Source organism: Panthera tigris, chromosome C2, assembly GCF_018350195.1.
Source record: "Panthera tigris isolate Pti1 chromosome C2, P.tigris_Pti1_mat1.1, whole genome shotgun sequence".
Taxonomy (NCBI): domain Eukaryota; kingdom Metazoa; phylum Chordata; class Mammalia; order Carnivora; family Felidae; genus Panthera; species Panthera tigris.
The window spans coordinates 151,383,368-151,397,629 of record NC_056668.1 but is presented as its reverse complement, the minus strand read 5'-3'; the positions used below and the strand labels follow the sequence as shown (position 1 = coordinate 151,397,629).

Here is a 14,262-nt window from a genome sequence, read left to right as displayed (position 1 = left end):
GCTGCCAGTTTCATTGCATTCTTGCTAGCAATGAGCGTTCTCCTTTAACCTTTTGGGGATGAACTTATACGTATACAAAACTAATACAAACTTTGATTTCTCCTGTGAACTGTTTGCAAAGCAAGTTCACACACAGGGTACGTGTACATGCGTTAGAGGCGGACAGGCAGGCAGCGACCTACTCCTGTTCTTTGACCATGTTTGACAATCAAACAAGTACTGTAACACTCTCTTCCTAAGTCTCGAGTACGTAGAATAAGTCCCAGGGATAATTTATATGCTGAAGAGCAATTATATGTAGTATAGTAAGTGTGAAAGTTGAGGAAGAAGTCTCAAAGTGGCTTTGGTGGTTTTATTTAGGCATCTTAGAAATGTCCACTTCATCTGTGGGAGCTTTCAGTTTGGTCCTTTGGTGCCGCAGGCGTCTCTGTCCCTGGATGTTCAAAACTCACATTCAGTTGTGAGAAGCGTTCTGTCCCAAAGAAGCACCTGACCAAGAAGCTTGAAGATCCCTGCAGGAAGATGCTCACTAAGTCTGACGAGGAGCTGGACTACACTGTGGACAGCCCGACATGGGACTCATCTTTAGAGGCCAAGCGCAAGACTGTCCAGGTTGGTGTGGAAGCCTGGGCGCGGTGGGGCGTGGGGGCAGCGGGCACAGGGAGGTTGTGGGGGTTGGGGAAGGAGTTCCAGGTGACCCAGGATGTTGCGGATCCACAGCGAAATAGGGGGGAGGATTTGCCCTGATCACCCGTGGGTCGTGCGGCTGGCCAAATGCCAGCACACGCAGTCCCCCTGCCTGTCATTGACTCTCTATTTTGTGCGTGTGTGTGTTTCAAAGAAAACAGGTCCACCCACGAATAAGAACTGGATGAACCACTTACCTGTGCCCCAGAGAGAACTGGAGCGACTTCTGCTCGCCAGAATGGACAGTCGGATCCGCTTCCTTAAAAACCCCCGGTTTTTCCCTCCTAACACTCCACGTGGAGGCACGTCTCTCCTCTTTCCTCCGAAGAAGCCAGTGCTGACAGGAAACTTCCAGAGTGGAGAGCCGGTGGAGAGGTGGGTCTTTCCTGACTTGTATGATCAGAAAGTCAGACCCGTTGGAGGACCCAGAAGGTCCTGGGTCTGGCCTGGGTTATGGAGGATCCTAGACTTTTGGGGGACAGGGTGTCAGTATCAGAGCAGAGCAGGGCTTCCGGGCTCCCCACAGGCCTGGCCTTCGGACATCTCCCAGAGGCTTGGACTGTGCTTTTCTGACCTGCCAGGGGTTTGAGGAATCGGGTTAGTGTTGGTCCTCTGCTCACATCTGGGCAGTCTTGGTCAGATGGGAGGAATCTCCGTAGCCACATGTTCTTCTGTTGCACTCCTATGTCTTGGAATAGAAACTCAAGAATAAAAATACGTAAAATTTGATTAATGACAAATAACAAACATACGTTGTGATTTTCTTTCAGTGAGTGCCTTTGGCTTATTTCATTAATTGTCCTCGTGAAGGGAGTGAATTGCTTTATGAGTTCTTAGTTTTAATGGACTTAAAACTATTTAACATTTATAAGTCAACTATCTATTTATTAAGAAAAATTAGAAAATTAATATTTTCAAAGAAAACCAGCACCCATATTAAAAACCCAGTTTAGGATGTTGCTATGTAAGCTTCCAGAGCTGAAGCCTTCTATGCATATTGAAAATGAAACACGCAGCTGTACGTATCTTCACAAAGATTCTATCGTGGGGTAAAATTATTTTGTAACCTGCTTCAACAACAGGAACAAAATCCAGTAAATGACATCTTGTGAATATCTCTGATGGTTTGGGTGTATTTATTTAAAAAATATTTTTTTTTTAACGTTTATTTGTTTTTGAGAGACAGAGAGGCAGAGCACGGGCAGGGGAGGGGCAGAGAGAGAGGGAGACAGAATCTGAAGCAGGCTCCAGCTCTGATCTGTCAGCACAGAGCCCGATGCGGGGCTTGAACCCAAGAACCGTGAGATCATGACCTGAGCCGAAGTCGGGTGCTCTACCGACTGAGGCACCCAGGCGCCCCGGTTTGGGTGTATTTATTTTACGTGAAGCACATGGATGAAATTAACAGCTTTTCTCCCCTCTTTTGCCCTCCCACAGTTGTGCTGATACTCCAGTGTTTCTTGCTAAACCATCAATCGGATTTTTCACAGATTATGAAGTTGGGCCAGTTTATGAGGTAAAAATCTTACTTCTTGGGGCACCTGGGTGGCTCAGCACGTTAAGCTTCTGACTCTTGAGCTCAGCCCATGTCTTGATCTCAGGGTTGTGCGTTCAAAGCCCTGTGTTGGGTTCCATGCTGGCCATAGAGCCTCCTTAAAACAACAATCATATTTCCTTACAGCTCCTCCTTCATCAGCTTCCTTATTTTTTTAAAGTGGTTCATGGAATTTTAAAACCATATACAAAATTAGGGAGAAGACTATGGTAAGCTTTTCCTTATTTCTTGAGGTACGCCTGTATCGCTGTAGGTTTCCCTCTTAGAACCACTTTCACTGCATCCCAAAGATTTTGGACCATTGTGTTTTCATTTTCATTTGTCTCAGTCTATTTCTTTTATTTCCTCCTTGATTTCTTCATCGTCCCATCGGTTGTTTACTAGCATGTTATTTAGCCTCCACGTGTTTGCGTTTTTTCTAGCTTTTTTCCTGTAATTGATTTCTAGTTCCGTACTGTCATGGTTGGAAAAGATGCTTAATATGACTTTACTCTTCTCAAATTTATTGAGAGTTGTTTTGTGGCTTAACATGGGCTCTATCCTGGAGTATGTTCCCTGTGCATTTGAAAAGAATGTGTATTCTGGGGCTCCTGGGTGACTCAGTAAGTTAAGCATCTGACTTTGACTCAGGTCATGATCTCACAGCTTGTGAGTTCGAGCCCTGCGTGGGGCTCTGTGCTGACAGCTCAGAGCCTGGAGTCTGCTTCGGATTCTGTGTCCACCTCTCTCTCTCTGCCGCTCCCCTGCTTGTGTTCTCTCTCTCAAAATAAATAAACATTTTTAAAAAGTCCTCTACTGTTATCATATTACTGTCAATTTCTCCCTTTATTTCTGTTAATATTTGCTTTGTATATTTAGATGCCCCAATATTGGGTATATAGATATTTACAATAGTTATATCCTCTTATTATATCGATCCCTTTATCGTTATGTAATGCCCTTCTTTGTCTCTTGTTACAGTCTTTGTTTTAAGGTCTGTTTTTCCTGATATAAGTATTGCTACCCTGGCTTTTTTTTTTTCTTGCTTCCATTTGCACAGAATATATTTTTCCCTTCCTTAACTTTCAGTGTGTATGTGTCTTCAGATCTGAAGTGAGTCTCTTGTAGGCAGCATAGAGAGGGGTGTTATTTTTTTTTTTATCTATTTGTCACCCTGTGTCTTTTGATTGGAGCATTTAGACCATTTACATTTAAAGTAATTATTGATAAGTCTGAATTTACTGTCATTTTGTTAATTGTTTTCTGGTTATTTTGTAGCTCTTTTCTGTTCTTTTCTTCTCTTGCTATCTTTCCTTGTGATTGTTTTCTTTCATGTTATGCTTGGCTTTCTTTCTCTTCATTTTTTGTGTATCATAAAAGATTTTTGATTTGTGGTTAACCTGAGGTTCATGTATAACATCCTAAGTATATAGCAGTCTATATTAAGTGATGGTTGCTTAAGTTTGAATACATTGTAAAAGAACTTCATTTTTACTCTCCCCTCCACATTTTATATATGTTACCATATTTAACATCTTTTTATTTTGTGAGTCCTTAGCTAATTTTTTAGATATAATTGATTTTACTTCTTTTGTCTTTTCAACTTCATACAAGCTTTATAAGTGATGACTTCACTACCTGTACTGTTTGCTTACTCTTACTCCTAAATTTTTTTCCTCTCGTAATTTTATTTCTAATTATGACTTTTTCTCCGCTTAAAGAAGTCCCTTTCATATTCCTTCTGAGGACTATTTGGTGGTGATGAACTCCTTTCACTTTTGTTTTTCTGGGAAGCTTTTTCTCTCTCCTTCAATTCTGAATGATAGCCTTGCTGGGTAGGATAGTCTTTGTTGTACGTTTTTAACTTTCAACATTTTGAATGTGTCATGCCACTCCCTTCTGGCCTGAAAAGTTTCTGCTGAAAAATCAGCTGATAGGCTTATGGGGTTTCCTTTGTAGTGACCGGTTGCTTCTCTCTTGTTGCTTTTAAAATTCAGTCTTTATTTTTAATCTTAGACATTTTAGTCATTACATGTCATGGCGTGGACCTCCTCGGGTTCGTCTTGTTTGGAACTCTCTGTGCTTCCTGAACCTGGATGTCTCTTTCTTTCCCCAGTCTGGGATATTTTCAGCTATTATATCTTCAAGTAAATTTTCTGCCCCTTTTTCTCTTCTCTTTCTGGGACCCCTGTAATGTGACTATTTGTTCACTAGATGTTGTCTGAGGGATCCCTTAACCTGCTCTCCTGTATCTTTTTTTTTCCTTTTTGCTGTTCAGCGTGGTTGCTCTCCATTACCCTGTCTTCCAGATTGCTAACCATTCCTCTGTATCTGCCAATCTGCTGTTGGTTCTCCCCAGTGCATTTTTCACTTCGGTTATTGTATTCTTCAATTCTGGTTTCTTTTTATATTTTCTTTCTCTGGGTTGAAGTTTTCACTGAGTTTCTCCACCCTCCTCTCCAGCCTGGTGAGCATCTTTATGGCCATTACTTTGAGCTTTTTATCAGATACACTGTTTATCGCGGTTTCATTTAGTTCTTTTTCTGAGGCTTTGTCTTTTTCTTTCTTTGGCACGTATTCCCGTCTCATTTTGCTTGACTTTCTGTGTTTGTGTGACTTAGGTGGAACAGCTGCTTCTAAACTTGAAGGGATAATCTTGTGTATGGTTGTCCTCTGTGTAGACGGCGTGCGCCTGGCGACTGTCGAGTGCAGGAAGGCTGGCAATGCTGGCTTCATATTTGGCCCTCCATCGTGTTCACGTTCGTCAGGTGACCGCTCTTGGGGCTACGTGTTCCAAGCCCCCTGGAGATTAATATATACACGTTAGAAATGCCCACCAAGGCTGGGATGGAGGGAAGCTTGCTTCTGTTAGAGATCTGTTAGAGATAACATAGTCTTTTTCCTTCCTTCCCCCCACCTCTGCTTTCCTTTAATTTTAAAGACAGAGAGAGCAAGTGGAGGAGAGAGGGAGGGAGAGAGGGAGGGAGGGAGGGAGGGAGAGAGAGAGAGAGAGAGAGAGAGAGAGAGAGAGAGAGAGAATCTTCAGCAGGCTCTATGCTCAGTGCAGAGCCCGACGTGGGGCTCAATCCCACCACCCTCAGGATTTTGACCTGAGCCAAAATCAAGAGTCGGGTGCTCAACCCACCGAGCCACCCAGGCGCCCCAGTCCTCAGGTGCCTCAGGTGGCACCATGAGATCTAATTAAAGGCCAGCTATCAGTTAGGTGTATGCAGACCCTTTGAAGGGCACGTGAACCCTTTGATCTCACTACAGTGCCCTTTTGCACACCCCTTCGCTTTATAAAATCTGTGGACTAAGGTGCAGACGTTGTGGAAAGTAGCCACGTAGCAGCTGCCTGAATCGTTGGCCCCCGGATTCCCCCCGTCAGTAAGTTACCCTGGATAAAACTCTATAAATTGCGTGGGTTCACCTGCTTTGTTTTCTGGTCACAAAGCGCCTTCTCAGTCTGGAAGATATGTTACTGTCCCTTCCCCACCTTCTCACAGGCTGGCTGGTCAGAGCTGTGGCTGTCATGGGCAGGGGGTTCCGGGGTACTCCATGCTGGAACTGTCCTGCGGAGATGGCCGGAGCTGAAGTCGGTGCCGTCTGGGGTGGTCCTGGAACTCTCTGTGCAGAGGGCACCCTGGCAGGATGGCTAAAGGTGAAGTGGGTACAGCTGAGATGTCCCAGGGCGTCTGCACAGGAGTGCCCTCGGGGGTATCTGGAGCTGAAGCAGGCACGGACCGGGAGACCCTGGGTGGCCCAGGAAGGGGCGCCCCTGCGAGGCGGCTGGAGCTGAGGCGTGGCATGGGCTCGAGTTTCCTAGGATACTCTGCACGGGAACACCCTGGTGGGGCGGCTGGAGCTGAGGTGGGCATGGGCCAGGGGGTGCCAGGGTGCTTTGTGCCGGGGGTGACCCGGCAACTCTGTCACAGTGGTGGTGGCAGCCTGGGGTGTTCCGGGGTGCTTTGCATTTGTGATGGCTGGAGTCACAGTGAGCGCTGACCAGGGGTGTCTCAATATGCAGTGTGTTGGGGCCGCGGTGGTGGGATAGCGGGGGCTCATATGTGCTAGGGGAGGTGGCAGGCCAGCTCTGGTGCCCAGACCCTGCTCTTGGCTGTGTAATTCGGCTGGAGGAGGGGCGCTAACCGCAGGGCTCGCCCGCCGGAGAGTTTCAGCGGCTCCCTCTGTCCGGCAGAGTCCTAAGGCTGGATCCTTTATATTCTAGTTGCCCTGTTCAACTACTGCCTTTTTTTTTTTTTTTTTAACTGCGCCTTCAACGTCCTCCCTCCCTGCTGCAGTTTGCGGCATTGGGGGTAGGGGTTCCCGCTGTGACTGTTCCCCATCTCTCTTGCCGTTCTCTGTGTGGTCTCTCTGTCTCCTGTCGCGGAGCAGCTGTTCAGTTGGCCCTTCTTCAGGAGGAATTTCACTGTAAATAGGTGGAGGGTTAGAGCGTCTGTGGAAGAGGTGAGTTCTGGGTCTTCCCACGTTGTGGTCTTGGACCAGAAGCCCCTCAGCCTACGTTTTAAAAAGACCCTTTATTTATTTAAAAAGGCCCAGGATTCGTAAATCCTGGGTTTGGCTGATTGTATCATTGTGGTGACACGAAACACGTTCCTTTGTTCCTATTTCTATAAACTTATAGTTCGATGTAGACATTTGATTAGATTCACGTTCAGTTTTTTTTCTTTTCTTGGCAAGAATAATACTTTGGTGGTGCTATGTATTTCTTATTATATCCCATCAGGAGGCGTGTATCTGCTTTTCCTATTACCAGGAAAGAATGGTTTTGGGTGCTGCGAGCCTGAACCGTCATTTATGAAGTTTTTATCAACCTTTCTTGTAGTGGCTTTAGAAGCCTTAGATGATTATTACCTAGATCCATTTTTTTTTAAACAAAATTAAGGGTTATAACATGGTCATTTCTAATTCTGTTACTCCTTCTGCATTTATTGGCTGTGATTCTCTATTTAAAAAGAAACTTTCTGGGGCGCCTGGGTGGCTCAGTCGGTTGAGCGTCTGACTTCAGCTTAGGTCATGATCTCACACTCTGTGAGTTCGAGCCCCGCGTCGGGCTCTGTGCTGACAGCTCAGAGCCCGGAGCCTGCTTCAGATTCTGTGTCTCCCCCTCTCTCTGCCCCTCCCCTGCTCATGCTCTGTCTCTCTTTGTCTCAAAAATAAATAAAAACATTAAACAAATTAAAAAAAATAAAATAAAAAGAAACTTTCTTTCACTTCATGCTCCTTTCCCCTCTTCCTTATGCTCTCCTTACCCGACAAGTAACTATTTTCATTAGTTTGGGTTCTTCCATTGTTTCTTTTTGGAATCATAAGCAAATATATGGATGTATTTGAACCCCCTCTCCTTCTTACTGTCCTCTGCACCTTGCTTGTTTCACTTAACAGCATATACAATGATCCGTCTGAGAGTAGTTATAGGGACTCTCCTGATTCCTTTTCCCTAGCCTCCTTCATTTTCATTCTAGCCTCCACCATCCTAGGGAATCAGACTGAGACCAAGCTTAGTAGCCGCCAACTCTGTTCACCAGATGCAAAGACTGCCAGGCCTAATCGTGGCAAGTTCTTTCACACACATGTGTATTGTACTTTACAGTTTAAAGAGCAGTCCATTATTCTTTATGAGCTCTCAAGCACCCAGGGCAAAATCGGGCAAACATGTCAGTCTTATGTGTTAAATGTTAAAGCAATGTTTTTTTTAATTCCTTAAATGTAACAGTGATATATTCTCTTTTGGACCTCTGTGTCTGGTCATCAGATTTCAAGGACAGTTGCAGAAGTTGTCAAAGACTCCAAGAAAGGGGGTAAAAATAATTTCAGTTGGGGGGGTGGAATAGGGCAGAGAAAGAACTGCTCAGGGCCATGTGACAGACCCTTATATGCAGGACTGGAAGGTGCCATCTGTGGAAGCCTGTAGATGAGGTGGTCACAGACTGCCATGGACCAGTCCTCCCTTCTGCCTTTGCCTGGTCCTCTAGGGCTCACCCCTTTCCTATTGCTGAGTTGTCACTTCTCTGGAAAGTCACCCTGACCTTTCCCGACTGGATTAAATGTCCTGATTGCAGGCCCTTTTCCCACCATTTGCTCTTTGGTGGCACAATTTTATATTTATCTTTCCCACTAGACTGTAAGCCCAACAAGGGCAGGAATTATTTCTAGGCTTGCGTTATTTTATTTTCAGTGCTCAGCAGATAGTAGTTCCTCAGTAAATATGTATGGACTAAATTACATAAATACTCAAATATGGGTCTACCTCTTGGCCTTGCCTACCCCTGATAAATCAAGAAAAAATGAAAGGTGTCATATTTAGTAAAAAAAAAAAAAAAAAAAAAAAAAAAAAAAGCCAAGTGTGTGTGTGTGCAGGGGAGAGAGAAAATAACTTATAAGGGGTTTTGATAAGTTAGTGAATAACAGCCCACAAGTGGATTAGTAAGGTATTTATTCCTTTAGAACATTGCAGGGTGCCTGGGTGGCTTAGTTGGTTAAGCATCCGACCCTTGATTTTGGCTCAGGTCATGTTCTCATGAGTTCGAGCCCTGCGTCAGGCTCTGTGCTGACAGCGCGGAGCCTGCTTGGGATTCTCTGTCTCCCCTTCTCTCTGCCCATCCCCCACTCATGCTGCCTCTCTCTCTCTCTCTCTCTCTCTCTCTCTCTCCCTCTCTCCCTCTTTCTCACAATTAATGAATTTAAAAAAGAAGGTTGCTAAGGATGAAAAAATGTTTAAATATATGGGGATGTATATGTATAATAATGTTAAAAGTTAAAGTACAACATAATATGACTGTGTAAAATTGAGTACATGTGGCTGGAAGAAGCCACCCATGGTACACAAAGAATCATACATAATTAGTACATTTCAGAGAAGAATTTATGGTTATAAGTTTTTCACAAACTTTATATTGATGAAACATCTTAAATTTTAAAAATATATGGATGAGAATTAGGTTTTCCACTGTTGCAGAAAGAAGTTGCAAATAAGGAAAGGGACTGCTGGAATCAGCTCTTGGGTGCTGGGTTGTAGTCAGAGATACAAATAATGGATTTGTGGTTTCGAAATGTGTTTACGTATTACACATACAGGTGGACACATACAAGAATAAATATAGATGTGTGTGAATGCGTAAGTTAGTACACTTGCGTGTATTTCCTAGTTGCAGCTACCGAGAGGAACAGAAATAGTGGCATCCTAGCAGCACTTAGCACACCTAGTGTCCACATCTTGGTTTCTAAGTACCCTTCTCCAATAAAAGGCACTAGGGCGCCTTGGTAAATTAGTTAATTCCAGGGCTGAGACGGGGGAAATATGTGAACCTAGAACATCTTGTGGTGCCATAAAGTGTAAGGAAGTGATGAGAGAAAGAAAAAGAGGGACAGGAAGAGGGGGCATGTCAAAAGGACACAGAGCTCTCAATGGCCAAAGTTGAAACGTTTCAAACAACAAAATAAATGATAATGGTATTCAGATTGTAACCCAAAGAATAAAATAAAGTCCATGAATTCATACTGAATAAGTAAACATCTGAATAAATAAATGGAGGAGAAGGGATGACTCTTTGTTACGGAAGGATTCTAAGTTAGTTTAAAACATTTTTGAAATTTTAAAGTAATCTCCGTACCCAGTGTGAGACTTAAACTCACAGCCCCGAGATCAAGAGTCGCAGGCTCCACCAACTGAGCCAGCCAAGTGGCTCAGAATAATTCTAATTAATACGTAGAAAGAATGAAAGAAATAAAAAAGTTACCATTAAATATCACACTGATAAAATCTGCAGGCAGGATATACCAATAGATGATAAAATTGGGGGTAAAAGTTTTAGCAGAAACAGATGATTGCATAGTCTCTCCCCAAATACCTTGTAATTACAAAGGAAAAATAGTAACTGTGCCATGGCAAATCATGGCAGATAGGACTTTGACCAAATGATTAATTTTAACGTCACTGCTAATACGTATCATATACCTCCAATATGACATACTGAGAAGGGCACATCACTTGTATGATATTCTTGTATATAATGCATAACCTCAATGTAATCATGAGTAAACATCAGACCAACCCAACTGAAGACCATTCTAGAAGGACATTGCGCAGAATAACTGACCAGTGCTCTCTAAAATGCTTAAGGTCATGGACAACAAGGAAAGACTAAGGAACTGTCACAGATCCTAGGAAATTAAAAAGACATGGGAACCTAATGGAATTTCAGGTTTTGGATTTGATCCAGCAATGGAAAAAGAAAGTTAGTGGACAAATTGGAAAAGTTTACATAGATTCTTACTTTAGTTAATATATTGTAGCAAGCTTAATTTCTTAGATTTGATCATAGTTCTCTTGTTATGAAAATGTTAACATAAGGAGAAGCTGAGTGAAGACCATATGGGAATTCTCTGGATTATTTTTTACAACTCTTATAAGTCTAGTATCTCAAAACCAAGCGTTAGAAACATACATGTATTAGGCAGATTTCCAGTTATGGCCGTATTATAACTAGATAACCTGAAGAATAGGAATCTACAAGAAATGAAAATTCTAGAACTGAAATTACTCAATGGAAGGGCTTATCAGCAAATTAGACACAGATGAAGATAATACTTACAGGGAGGTCAGTAGAAATGATCCAAACTAAAACACAAAGGGAAAAGAGAAGAAAAAATACAGAAAGTGGCATTTAAAAATATGGGACCTAGTAAGCAGGTCTATTGTGTAATTGAAATCCCAGAAAGGGAGGAGAGAGAGCACGGGGGCAGCAGCAGGGTTGAAAAACTTAGTGGATGACAGTGACCAAAAAGTAATGAAGACATCAAGCCATAGAGTAAAACACTAACAACCCTAAGCAGAGTAAAATAAAAGAAAATCATACCCAGGCATATTATAGTAAAATTCTGTTCTAAACCAAAGACAAGGTGGGGGAAACCCAAACTTAAAGCATCTGGAGAAAAAAGACCCACAACCTTCTAATGGAAATGTTTGAAGCTGGCAAATACTTGGAAGCTTCAAAGTGATGAAAGATAGTAACTTTCAATCTAGAATTCTAAACCCAGTGAAAATATTCTTCAAAAATTTCAACAATAAGTTGGGATGCCTGGGTGGCTCAGTCCGTTAAGCATTCAGCTGTTGGTATGGGCTCAAGTCATGATCTCGCGGTCGTGAGATCAAGCCCTGTGTCAGGCTCTACGCTGAGCATTGAGCCTGCTTGGGATTCTCTCTGCAACCCCCCACTCATGCCCTCTCCTCCCTCCCTCCCTCTCTCTCTCTTAAAAATAAATAAATAAACTTAAAAAAAATGAAGATAAAATGAAATTCTCAGATGAAAACTGGTAATTCACTATCAGATAATGATAATTCCATCACCAGAAGATCTACACCAAAGGAATTTTTAATCAGAAGAAAATGACACTCATATGGAAGCAGAGAAATGCAAGAAGGAATGAAAAGCAACAACAATTACATGATATGTAAATGGACCAGGTACCCCAATTAAAAGAGAAGGACCTTCAGACTGTGAATAAGAACAAAAACCAACTAAATGCTGCTTATATGAGATAACCTTAAAAGTAAGGGTACAAAAAGATTGACAATATAAGGATGGATAAAGATATATTTTACGCACAAGAAAGGTGGTGTGGATTTACTAATATCAGAGAAGGCGAGAAGCATTAATAGAAAGAAAGGAAAAAAGGACATTTCATAGTGAACATTTAAAAGTCCATCCAAGAGATACTATTTAAAATCTGTACACACGAATGGTTTAGCCTCAAAATACTAAGCAAAATTTTATAAGACTAAAAGAAAAACAGATACAATAACAAACATGTAGGAGACTTTAACATTTTTTCTCTCAAAAACTTAAAAAGCAGCTAGACCCAAACAGTAAAGATATAGAAGAATCGAGCAATTAACAAACTGTGTCTAATTGAGTTATATATAACACTACAGCCAGCACTTGCAAAATGTATTTTCTTTTAAAAGTGCACATTAAACATCAAAATTGTCCATGTGCTGAATCATAAAGCAATTATCAAAAAATTTCAAAGGACTGGGGTGATTGAGTGGCTCCGTCGGTTAAGCATCCAAGTCTCGATTTTGGCTCAGGTGGCGTCTTGTGGTCTGTGAGGTCAAGTCCCATGTTGGGCTCCACGCAAAGCACCGAGCCTGCTTGGGATTGTTTCTCTCTCCCTCTCTCCCTGCCCCTCCCCCACTTGAGCGTGCAGCCTCCATAAATAAACAAAAATACATCTTTAATTTTTTTTTTCAAAAGACTAAATGCATATAGAGTTTGAACCTAGTGGGCTTAATATAGAAACCAACAACAAAAATATAACTAGCAACTACCCAAATATTTGGAAATTCAGCAGTTCATTACTAAACTCATGAACCAAAGAAATCATAATGGAAATGAGAAAATAGAAAATAATGATCATTTTAAAAAGTAATTGAAGTATAATTGGTACACGGGGCTATATTAGTTTTAGGTGTATAGCATAGTGAGTCAACAGTTTTGCATGTTACTCAGTGCTCATCATGATAAGTCACCACCATCTGTCACCATACAATGTTATCACAATATCAGTATTACTGATTATATTCCCTATGCTATAGTTTTCATCTCCATGCCTTATTTACTCTATATGGATGATAATCTTTTATTATCTTTTTTTTTAGAGAGGGTGCAAGCAGGGGAGATGGGCAGAGGGAGAGAGAGAGGGAGCGAGCCTTAAGAAGGCTCCACGCTGAGTCCCAATTTGGGGCTCAGTTCCATGACTCTGGGATCATGATCTGAGCTGAAATCAAGAGCTGGACACTCAACCAACTTAGCCACCAGGTGCCCAGTGAATGAATATTTTAAAAAAAATTTTTTAATGTTTATTTATTATTTTTGATGGGGGGGAGGTAGGGGCAGAGAGAGACACACACACAGAATCTGAGGCTCCAGACTCTGAGGTGTCAACACAGAGCCTGTTGCTGGACTCAAACTCATGAATCTCAAGGTCATGACCTGAGCCAAAGTTGGACACTCAACTGACTGAGCACCCTGGCACCCCATGAATGATCATTTTAAAATGGTACATCAAAGCTTGTAGGATGCAGCTAAAGCCAAGCTTAGAAGAAAATGTACCGACTTATATTTACATGTTAGAAGAGAAATAGTCTGAAAATCCACTACGTGGGTGTCTCCCCAAAATTATAATAGCAAATTAAACCCAAAGAAATGGGAAGGAAATAATAAAAACAAGAACAAATTTAAATTGTGGGTTTTTTTTTTTCAGAGAGAGAGAGACAGAGACAGAGACAGCACAAGCAGGGAAGGGGTAAAGAGAGAGAAAGACAGAGAATCCCAAGCAGGCTCTGCACTGCCAGCACAGAGCCCAGTGTGGGGCTTGAATTCACAAAACCATGAGATCATGACTTGGCTGAAGCCAAGAGTCCAGTACTTAACCAACTGGGCCACCTACCTAAACAAGAACAAATTTAAGTGAAATAGAAAGCAAATAAGCAGTAGGATCAACAAAGCCAAAAGTTAGTTCTTTGAAACAATTTTTTAAAATTTTATTTAAGTCCAAGTTAGTTAACACGTAGCATATAATGGTTTCAGGAGTAGAATTTAGTGATTCATCACTTACATATAACACCCAGTGCTCATCCCAACTAGTGCCCTCCTTAATGCCCATCCCCAACCCAACACCCCTCCAGCAATCCTCCATTTGTTTTCTCTATTTAAGAGTCTCTTAGGATTTGCCTCCCTCTCTGTTCTTATTTTTCCTTCCCTTCCCCTATGTTCATCTGTTTTGTTTCTTAAATTCCACATATGAGTGAAGTCGTATGATATTTTTCTTTCTCTGACTGACTTATTTTGCTTAGCATAATACATTCTGGTTCCATCCACTTTGTTGCCAATGGCAAGATTTCATTCTTTTTGATCACCGAGTAATATTCCATTGTATATATGTAGCAACCACATCTTGTTTATCCATTCATCAGTTGATGGACACTTGGGCTCTTTCCATAGTTCTTTGAAAAGATT

The 14,262-nt window shown here is 42.0% G+C and overlaps 1 protein-coding gene and 1 long non-coding RNA gene across 3 annotated transcripts in view; one reads left to right on the top strand and one right to left on the bottom strand.

Annotated features, from left to right (window-relative positions):
* Positions 1 to 14,262, top strand: part of DLEC1 (DLEC1 cilia and flagella associated protein) — a 90,832-nt gene that overhangs the window by 26,635 nt on the left and 49,935 nt on the right. For both annotated transcript variants that reach the window (XM_042998779.1, XM_042998778.1), the window contains exons 4-6: positions 422 to 612; positions 842 to 1,062; positions 2,125 to 2,203. In XM_042998779.1, the coding sequence (XP_042854713.1) occupies positions 422 to 612; positions 842 to 1,062; positions 2,125 to 2,203 (491 nt within the window). The remainder of the gene's footprint in view (positions 1 to 421; positions 613 to 841; positions 1,063 to 2,124; positions 2,204 to 14,262) is intronic.
* On the bottom strand, positions 1,059 to 6,430 carry LOC122241992. The gene is made up of 3 exons (XR_006222123.1): positions 5,652 to 6,430; positions 1,262 to 1,388; positions 1,059 to 1,155 (listed from the first exon to the last, which is right to left on the bottom strand). It is a non-coding gene; the product is annotated as an uncharacterized LOC122241992 (long non-coding RNA).